A 9857-nucleotide genomic window follows, 5' to 3' on the forward strand; every position below is an offset into this window, starting at 1 on the left:
TCAGCCCTCTCCCTCATTCCTCCCCGCTCCACTCTGCCCGGCCCCGCTCACCTCAACCCTTCCCGCTCCCTTCAGTCCGCTCCCCTCTGCCCTTCCCGCTCCCCTCAGCCCTCTCCGTTCCCTCAGCCCTCTCCCTCATTCCTCCCCGCTCCCCTCTGCCCGGCCCCGCTCCCCTCAGCCCTTCCCGCTCCCTTCAGCCCTTCCCGTTCCCCTCAGCCTTCCCGCTCTCTTCAGTCCGCTCCCGTCAGCCCTCTCCGTTCCCTCAGTCCTCTCCCTCATTCCTCCCCGCTCCCCTCAGCCCTTCCCGCTCCCCTCAGCCCTTCCCGCTGCCTCAGTCCGCTCCCTTCAGCCCTTCCCGCTCCCCTCAGCCCTTCCCGCTCCCCTCACAGCCCTCTCAGCCTTCCCGCTGCCTTCAGTCCGCTCCCTGAGCCCTTCCCGCTCCCCTCACAGCCCTCTTCGTTCCCTCAGCCCTCTCCCTCATTCCTCCCCGCTCCACTCTGCCCGGCCCCGCTCACCTCAACCCTTCCCGCTCCCTTCAGTCCGCTCCCCTCTGCCCTTCCCGCTCCCCTCAGCCCTCTCCCTCATTCCTCCCCGCTCCGCTCTGCCCGGCCCCGCTCACCTCAACCCTTCTCGCTCCCTTCAGTCCGCTCCCCTCTGCCCTTCCCGCTCCCCTCAGCCCTCTCCCTCATTCCTCCCCGCTCCGCTCTGCCCGGCCCCGCTCACCTCAACCCTTCTCCCGCTGCCTTCAGTCCGCTCCCTGAGCCCTTCCCGCTCCCCTCACAGCCCTCTTCGTTCCCTCAGTCCTCTCCCTCATTCCTCCCCGCTCCCCTCTGCCCAGCCCCGCTCCCCTCAGCCCTCTCCGTCATTCCTCCCCGCTCCCCTCATTCCTCCCCGCTCCCCTCAGTCCTTTCCCTCAGCCCTTCCCGCTGGGGAACAGACCCCCCTGCACAGACCCTTCTGTGCGGCTCCAAGGCTAATAATAACAACAGCCATCCCCCAAGGACTGAGCACACGGCACGGGGTGGGGTTCAGGCCCAGGGGGGCAGCCCTGGGCCCCTCCTGGAGCTCTTTATTGGGGCCGGGGGCAGCCTCAGCCCTTGGGGGCCGAGGTGAAGATGCGCAGGCCGTGCATGTGCTTGATCTCCTCGCTCAGCGCCTGCGGGGCACGCGCAGCTCAGGGGCGGCTCTGCCACGGCCCCACAGCCATGGCTGCAGCATGGCCCCACAGCCAGGGGTGCAGCATGGCCCCACAGCCAGGGGTGCTGCATGGCCCCACAGCCAGGGGTGCAGCATGGCCCCACAGCCAGGGGTGCTGCAGCCACAGCCCCACAGCCAGGGGTGCTGCACAGCCCCACAGCCAGGGCTGCAGCCACGGCCCCACAGCCAGGGGTGCTGCAGCCATGGCCCCACAGCCTCAGCCCCACAGCCAGGAGTGCTGCAGCCTCAGCCCCATGGGTTCCCTCTTTCCCATTCCCTTTCCCCCATTTCCTCACATCCATTCCCTCTCACCCATCCAGCTGTTCCCATTCCGTCACCCCCATTCCCTCTCCCCCTGTTCCCCCTCATTCCCTCTCCCCAAATCCCTCCCATTCCCCCTCTCTCCATCTGCTCTCCCTGTTCCCTCTCCCTCTCTCCCCTGTTCTGTTCCCTCCCCCCGTTCCCTTCCCTCTCCCCATCCCCTCTCCCCTGTTCCCTCCCCCCGTTCCCTTCCCTCTCCCCATTCCCTCTCCCCTGTTCCCTCTCCCCGTTCCCCCTCTCCCGTTCCCTCTCCCCTGCCCCAGACCTGGGTCACCATCCTGTGCTGCTGCACCGGGCGCTTCTCCCGGAACTCCTCCGACTCCACGTGGATCTCGTACATGGCGCCGCAGCCTCCTGGGAAGCCGGGCCAATTAACGCCAATTAACGTCAATTAAAATAAATTATAGTCAGTTAAAGTCAAGGCTTGAGCACCCTCACACTCCTGCCCCTTCTGGGGTCCCTGCAGCCCACGGGGGGCTGGAGACCGACTGGGTCCCCCCCGAAAACCGGGTTTGGGGCAACCAGGAGCGGGTTTAGGGCAATAATGGGGTTTAGGGTGATAAAGAGCGGGTTTAGGGCAAACAGAAGTGGATTTAGGATCACAAAGCCGGTTTAGGCCCACAGGAGTGGGTTTAGGATCACAAAGAGCGGGTTTAGGATCACAAAGAGCGGGTTTAGGATCACAAAGAGCGGGTTTAGGCCCACAGGAGTGGGTTTAGGATCACAAAGAGTGGGTTTAGGATCACAAAGAGCGGGTTTAGGCCCACAGGAGCAGGTTTAGGATCACAAAGAGCGGGTTTAGGATCACAGGAGCAGGTTTAGGATCACAAGCGGGTTTAGGATCACAAAGAGCGGGTTTAGGCCCACAGGAGCGGGTTTAGGCCCACGGGAGCGGGTTTAGGCCCACAGGAGTGGGTTTAGGATCACAAAGAGCGGGTTTAGGCCCACGGGAGCAGGTTTAGGCCCACAGGAGCGGTTTTAGGATCACAGGAGCGGGTTTAGGCCCGCAGGAGTGGGTTTAGGCCCACGGGAGCGGGTTTAGGCCCACAGGAGCGGGTTTAGGCCCACGGGAGCGGGTTTAGGCCCACGGGAGCGGGTTTAGGCCCACAGGAGCAGGTTTAGGATCACAAAGCGGGTTTCGGCCCACGGGAGCGGGTTTAGGCCCACAGGAGCAGGTTTAGGCCCACAGGAGCGGGTTTAGGCCCACAGGAGCGGGTTTAGGATCGCAAAGAGCGGGTTTAGGATCACAAAGAGTGGGTTTAGGCCCGCAGGAGCGGGTTCAGGCCCACGGGAGCGGGTTCAGGCCCACGGGAGCAGTCCCTACCTGAGATGTCCACCACCTTGATGGCCGAGGCCCGCGGGAACTTCTCCCTCAGCAGCCGCGCCAGGCGCGACTCCCCGTCCGTGCCGGAGGCAAAACCCCGCCAGGAGCGGCAGCGCAGGAACAGCTGCGGGGAGACGGCCCTGAGACCCCCGGGAACCCCAAAAACGGCCCTGAGACCCCCGGGAACCCCAAAAGCGGCCCGGGAACGGCGGGAGGGGACGGGAAGGGAGGGACGGGACCGGGAGCTGCCAAAGGGAGGATCGGGCGGTGGGGACCGGGCCTGGGGAGAGGCCGAGGGGGTTTACCCGTGCCTGAGGGATATTGAGAGGAGCGGAAGCACCGGGAGCGGTACAAGGAACGGGGGAACACCGGGAGACGGCGGGGAAGCGGGCCCGGGGACGGACACCGGGAGGGGGCGCGGGCCGCGGTTACCGGCACCGGCGGGACACAGGGAGGAGACGGGCCGGGAGGGGAGCAGGGCAGGAGGGAGGGACACGGGGACAAGGACAAAGGGACAGAGGGACACGGGGACTGACGGACACTCACCGGGCCCCGGCTCAGCCCCGCCGCCGCCATCCCGGGGGCGCGCCGGGGTCACCTCCGGCTCAGCCAATCAGAGCGCGCCGGTGACAAAAGGGGCGGGGCCAGCGCTGCGCTGCCCGAGCGCCCCCTGGTGGCTCGGAGGACCACGAAAGGCCCAACCCCCGATGCCCCCCCCAAGGGTCCCCACAAAGGGTCCCAGCCTGACCCCACAAAAAGCCCCCTCCTGACCCCATAAATGACCCCTCCAGACCCCATAAATGACTCCTCCAGACCCTACAGAGTGTCCCCTCCTGACCCCACAAGTCCCATCCTGCCCCCCCTCCATTCCCATATCCAGGGTCCCATCCCGACCCCCAAAAGGATCCCAAAAGGATCCCATCCCCTCTCTCATCCCACAGATGGACCCCCCCATCCTGATCCCCCTCCAAAGGACCCCAATTCTGCTCTGCCCCCAATTCCCATGCCCAGAACCCCATCCAGACCCCCAATCCCAAAAACCACAACCCCAAAAACCCCAATCCCAAAACCCAATCCTGCCCCCAATTCCCATACCCAGACTCCCCAATCCCAAAAACCCAAAAACCCCAAAAATCCCAATCCCAAAACCCCCAATCCCACAGGAATTGCAGCCGAGCCTGGTGTTGAGTGCAAAAAATAAATATAAAATTTATTAAAACACCCACAATATTTTAAAGGTATCGGGAATAATAACACAGCCCAACTCAGAATAAAATACAAATTAAAAATAAACAACAACAGAACAAAAAAAACCCCAAAAAAACAAAACCAAAACCGGAGGGGAGGATCCAAACTTGCGATTTTTAGGAATCCTAAAAAATAAATTTATTGAAACACTGGGGAGAAAGAAAAGGAGGGAAAAGGGGAATAAAAACAACACAGAGAGAAAGGGAAAATGATACAAAATAAAATTATCGGCATCGATTTCCTGTCCTAGGAGTATCTACAGTTTAATTACATGTTAATTAATTCATTAATTAATTAATCCTATTGCCTTGAGACGTGGGAAAAAATTCTACCGCTCCTCATCCGCCCCGAAATCTTCATTTCAAGTAACCCCAGAGCCGAGCCCAGCCAGGAATCCCAAAGGGGTCTGGGACCCCCGCGGTGCCTCCCCGCAGCTGCCGCCGCCCCCAGACCCCCAGAGAGCGCCGGGACAGCCCGAAAAACCCCAAAATGCGCCGGAATAGCCCGAAAAATCCAAAAATAAACCCCAGAGAGCGCCGGGACAGCCCGAAAAAATCCCAAAATGCGCCGGGATAGCCCGAAAAATCCAAAAATAAACCCCAGAGAACGCCGGGATAGCCCGAAAAATCCCAAAATAAACCCCAGAGAGCGCCGAGACAGCCCGAAAAATCCCAAAATAAACTCCAAAGAGCGCTGGAATACCCCAGAAATAATCCCAAAATAAACCCCAGAGAGCGCCGGGATAGCCCGAAAAGAATCCCAAAATGCGCTGGAACAGCCCGAAAAAAATCCCAAAATAAACCCCAGAGAGCGCCAGAATACCCCAGAAAAAATCCCAAAATGCGCCGGAATAGCCCGAAAAACCCCAAAATAAACCCCAGAGAGCGCCGGAACAGCCCGAAAAACCCCAAAATAAACCCCAGAGAGCGCCGGAACAGCCCGAAAAGAATCCCAAAATGCGCCAGAATAGCCTGAAAAACCCCAAAATAAACCCCAGAGATAATCCCAAAATAAACCCCAGAGAGCGCCGGGATAGCCCAGAAAAAAATCCCAAAATGCGCCGGAATAGCCCGAAAAATCCAAAAATAAACCCCAGAGAGCGCCGGGATAGCCCGAAAAATCCAAAATAAACCCCAGAGAGCGCCGGGACAGCCCGAAAAAAATCCCAAAATAAACCCCAAAAAGCGCTGGAAAACCCTAGAAAAAAATCCCAAAATAAACCCCAAAAAGCTCTGGAATACCCCAGAAAAATCCCAAAATGCGCCGGAATAGCCCTGAAAAAAATCCCAAAATAAACCCCAAAAAGTGCTGGGAAACCCCAGAAAAAATCCCAAAATAAACCCCAAAAAGCGCCGCAATACCCAAAAAAATCCCAACCACCCCAGAAAAAATCCCAAAAATACCCCCAAAAGAAATCCCAAAAATGCCGGAATACCCCAGAAAAAATTCCAGAAGGAATTCCAAAATAAATCCCTAATAATGCCGAAATACCCCCCAAAAAATCCCAAATACCCCAAAAAATCCCCAAAGAAATCCCAAAAACTGCCAGAATACCCCAGAAAAAAACCCCAAAAAAATCCCAATTAATGCTGGAATACCCCAAGAAAAGCCCCAAAATAAATCCCAAATAATGCTGGAATACCCTCAAAAAAATCCCAAAATAAATCCCAAAAAAGCATCGGAACACCCCAGAAAAAAATCCCAAAAAAATCCCAAATAATGCCAGAACACCCCAAAAAAATCCCAAAAGAAATCCCAAATAACACCAGAAGAGCCCAAAAAAAAATTCCCAAAAAATCCCTAAAGAAATCCCCCAAAAAATCTCAAACCCCATGGGAATAGCCCCCAAAAAATGCCAAAAAAATCCCAAAATAAATCCCCAAAAGTGCCGGAAGAGCCGCCCCACCTCCGGCCCAATTCCCGGATCCCACAAGGAACGCACTCAGCTTGTCATTTTGGAATTGCCATGGTGCTAAAAAATAAAATAAAATGAAATAAAATAAAATAAAATAAAATAAAATAAAATAATAAAATAAAATAATAAAATAAAATAAAATGAAATAAAATGAAATGAAATAAAATAATAAAATAAAATAATAAAATAAAATGAAATAAAATGAAAAAATAAAATAAAATAATAAAATTTAAAAAATAGAATTAAAAAAAAGGATTTACAAATAAAAGAAAATACAGTAAAATAAAAAAAAAATAGAATGAAAAAAATTCCAAAATAAAATAAAATAAAATGAAATAAAAATCCCACCAAGCCAAAATCCCTCCTCACTCCCGGAACCCAAATGAGGAAATTGCGGCGGGGTCAAAAATCCCTGAAGGAGGCGAAGGAATGGGGAAAACCCGGGTGGGAATGGGAAAAGGGAAAAGGAGGGAACAGGGAGAGGGTCCCCGAGCCCAGAAACGCAGAGAGGATCCCAAAAATGCGGGAGAGGATCCCAGAAATGTGGGAGAGGATCCCAGAAATGTGGGAGAGGATCCCAGAAATGCAGGAGAGGATCCCAGAAATGTGGGAGAGGATCCCAAAGATGTGGGAGAGGATCCCAGAAATGCAGGAGAGGAGCTCGGAAATGTGGAAGAGGATCCCTGATCCCGGACAAGCTGCACCCGGGGCTGGGGGCTGAGGTATCTGCTGGGGGGCACGGGGGGGAAGTAGCACCAAGAAACCCCAAAAAAAGGAAAATCAACCCAAAAAAAGGGAAGGGGAAAAGAAAGAGGCGGGAGGAGCGCAGGGGAGGCAGGAGGGGATGAGAGCGAGGGGCTGCGGGAGCCTGGGCAGGGCTGGACACGGTGCTGGACATGGGATGGACACGGGATGGACATGGGATGGACACGGGATGGACATGGGATGGACACGGGATGGACATGGGATGGACACGGGATGGACATGGGATGGACAAGGTGACGGACACAGTGATGGACATGGGATGGACACGGTGCTGGACATGGGATGGACACAGGATGGACACAGGATGGACAAGGTGATGGACAGGGCTGGACACGGTGCTGGACATGGTGATGGACACCGGATGGACATGGGATGGACACGGTGATGGACACGGTGATGGACACGGGATGGACACACCGATGAACATGGGATGGACACAGGATGGACACGGTGATGGACACGGGATGGACATGGTGATGGACATGGGATGGACACAGGATGGACACAGGATGGACATGGTGCTGGACATAGGCCTGGCACGCTGCTGAGCACCAGGAGCGCAGGGTTGGTTGCTCAGGGTTGGTGCTCAAGGGGAACAGCGCCAGGACCGGGCTCGGCGGGGCAGTGCCATGGGGGTGCCCGGTGCCCGAGCAGCACCGAGCTGTGCGCCGTGCAGGGTGGGCAACCACCATGTCCATGCTCTGTGCCCAACCACCGTGTCCATGCTCTGGGCAATCACCGTGTCCATGCTCCATGCCCAACCACCGTGCCCACACGCCATGTCCAAGCCCCACGGCCGAGCGCTGTGTCCACACACCCAGCTCAGCACCATGTCCACACACCGTGGCCGAGCACCGTGTCCGGGGCGTGTGGCCAAGTGCCATGTCCACACACCGTGCCTGAGCACCACCCACGGAGCACCACGCTCAAGCACCATGCCCACGACACGTGGTCAAATCACGTTGTGGCCGAGCACCATGGCCATGGGCCACGTTCACCTGTGCTCAACCATCATGTCCATGCTCTGGGCAACCACCGTATCCATGCTCTGGGCAAGCACCGTGTCCATGCTCTAGGCAATCACCGTGTCCATGCTCCATGCCCAACCACCATGTCCATGCTCTGGGCAACCACCGTATCCATGCTCTGGGCAAGCACCGTGTCCATGCTCTAGGCAATCACCGTGTCCATGCTCCATGCCCAACCACCATGCCCACACGCCGTGTCCAAGCCCTATGGCCGAGCGCTGTGTCCACACACCCAGCTCAGCACCATGTCCACACACCGTGGCCGAGCACCGTGTCCGGGGCATGTGGCCAAGTGCCATGTCCACACACCGTGCCTGAGCACCACCCACGGAGCACCACGCTCAAGCACCATGCCCACGACACGTGGTCAAATCACGTTGTGGCCGAGCACCATGGCCATGGGCCACGTTCAAGCACCACGGCAGAGCACGGGCCCAGGAGCCACGGCCAAGCACCGAGCCCAAGCACCAAGCCGAGCGCCATGTCCATGTGCCATGTCTGAGCACCGTGTCCACCCACCACGTCCGAGCACCATGTCCACAGTGCATGGCCAAGCACCAGTGTCCACTCAGCATGTCCGAGCACCAGTGTCCACTCAGCATGTCCATGCACCATGTCCGAGCACCAATGTCCAAAAACCAGTGTCCAAGCACCATGTCCACTCAGCATGTCCATGCACCATGTCCAAGCACCAATGTCCAAGAACCAATGTCCGAGCACCATGTCCGAGCACCAGGTCCATGCACCGTGTCCACACACCCTGGCTGAGCACCATGTCCACACATCATGTCTGAGCACCACGTCCGAGCACCATGTCCATGGTGGCATGGCTGAGCACCGTGCCCGAGCACCATGTCCATGCCCCATGTCCAAGCACCATGTTGAACACCATGCCCTTGCACCATGTCCGAGCACTGCGGTCAAGCACTGTCCACACGCCCTGGCCAAGCACTGTCCACACATCATGTCCACACACCACGGCTGAGCACCACGTCCATGGTGCATGGCTGAGCACCATGCCCGAGCACCATCTCCATGCACCATGTCCGAGAACCATGTCCGAGCACTGTGGCCAAGCACCGTGTCCATGCACCATGTCCAAGCACTGGGATCAAGCACCATGTCCACACATGATGTCCGAGCACCACAGCAGAGCACCGTGCCCAAGCACCATGTCCATGTGCCAAGTCAAAGCACCAAACACAGCACCATGTCCACACACCACGTCCATGATCAGTGTCCAAGCACCACATCCAAGCACCGCGGTCAAGCACCATGTCCAAGCATCACGTCCGAGCATCATGTCCATCATGTGTGGCCAAGCACTGGGACCAAGCACCATGTCTGAGCACCACGTCCATCATGAGTGGCCAAGCACGGGGACCAAGCACCATGTCCACGCACCACGTATGAGCACCGCACTGAGCACCATGTCCGAGCACCGTGTCCACAAGGAGTGGCCGAGCACCGTTCCTGAGCACCACGTCCATGACCACGCTATGTCCATGACCTGTGGCCAAGCATCACGACCGAGCACCACGTCCATGACCACGCCATGTCCATGACCTGTGGCCGAGCATCACGACCGAGCACCACGTCCATGACCACGCTATGTCCATGACCTGTGGCCGAGCCTTGAGCCTGAGCACCGAGTCCAAGCACCACGTCTACGATGTGTGACCGAGCACCACGTCTGAGCACCACAGCCACCACGTGCGGCCATGTCCGAGCACTTATGTCCACACTCCACGTCCAAGTAGCCTGTCCAAGCACTGTGGCCAAGCACCATGACCACACCCCTGGCCGAGCACCCTATCCAAGCACCATGGCGACAACACCTTTCCAGGCACTACGGCCAAGCACCATGACCACACACCTGGCCGAGCACCCTAGCCAAGCACCATGGCCACAACACCTGTCCAGGCACTACGGCCAAGCACCATGACCACACACCTGGCCGAGCACCCTAGCCAAGCACCATGGCCACAACACCTGTCCAGGCACTACGGCCAAGCACCATGACCACACACCTGGCCGAGCACCCTAGCCAAGCACCATG

The 9857-nt window shown here is 57.3% G+C and overlaps 1 protein-coding gene across 1 annotated transcript; it reads right to left on the bottom strand.

Moving 5' to 3' along the window:
• Window positions 1-1022: 1022 nt before the first annotated feature.
• BOLA3 (bolA family member 3) lies at window positions 1023-3485 on the bottom strand. Its single transcript, XM_041410515.1, has 4 exons — window positions 3389-3485; window positions 2843-2966; window positions 1784-1872; window positions 1023-1156 (listed from the first exon to the last, which is right to left on the bottom strand). Exons 1-4 carry the CDS (start codon window positions 3416-3418, stop codon window positions 1091-1093), a joined length of 309 nt encoding a protein of 102 aa, XP_041266449.1. The 5' UTR covers window positions 3419-3485; the 3' UTR covers window positions 1023-1090.
• Window positions 3486-9857: the final 6372 nt, after the last annotated feature.

Source organism: Onychostruthus taczanowskii, unplaced genomic scaffold (genome assembly GCF_017590055.1).
Source record: "Onychostruthus taczanowskii isolate IOZ18803 unplaced genomic scaffold, ASM1759005v1 scaffold322, whole genome shotgun sequence".
Classification (NCBI taxonomy): Eukaryota; Metazoa; Chordata; class Aves; order Passeriformes; family Passeridae; genus Onychostruthus; species Onychostruthus taczanowskii.

What these genes read in the sequence shown, in the direction of transcription:
- BOLA3 (XM_041410515.1), bottom strand. Translation starts at nt 3,418, where the DNA reads ATGGCGGCGGCGGGGCTGAGCCGGGGCCCG. An exon ending in CGGGGCTGAGCCGGGGCCCG is followed by an intron (nt 2,967 to 3,388) that starts GTGAGTGTCCGT and finishes GTCTCCCCGCAG; the next exon opens with CTGTTCCTGCGCTGCCGCTC. An exon ending in CAAGGTGGTGGACATCTCAG is followed by an intron (nt 1,873 to 2,842) that starts GTAGGGACTGCT and finishes CCGGCTTCCCAG; the next exon opens with GAGGCTGCGGCGCCATGTAC.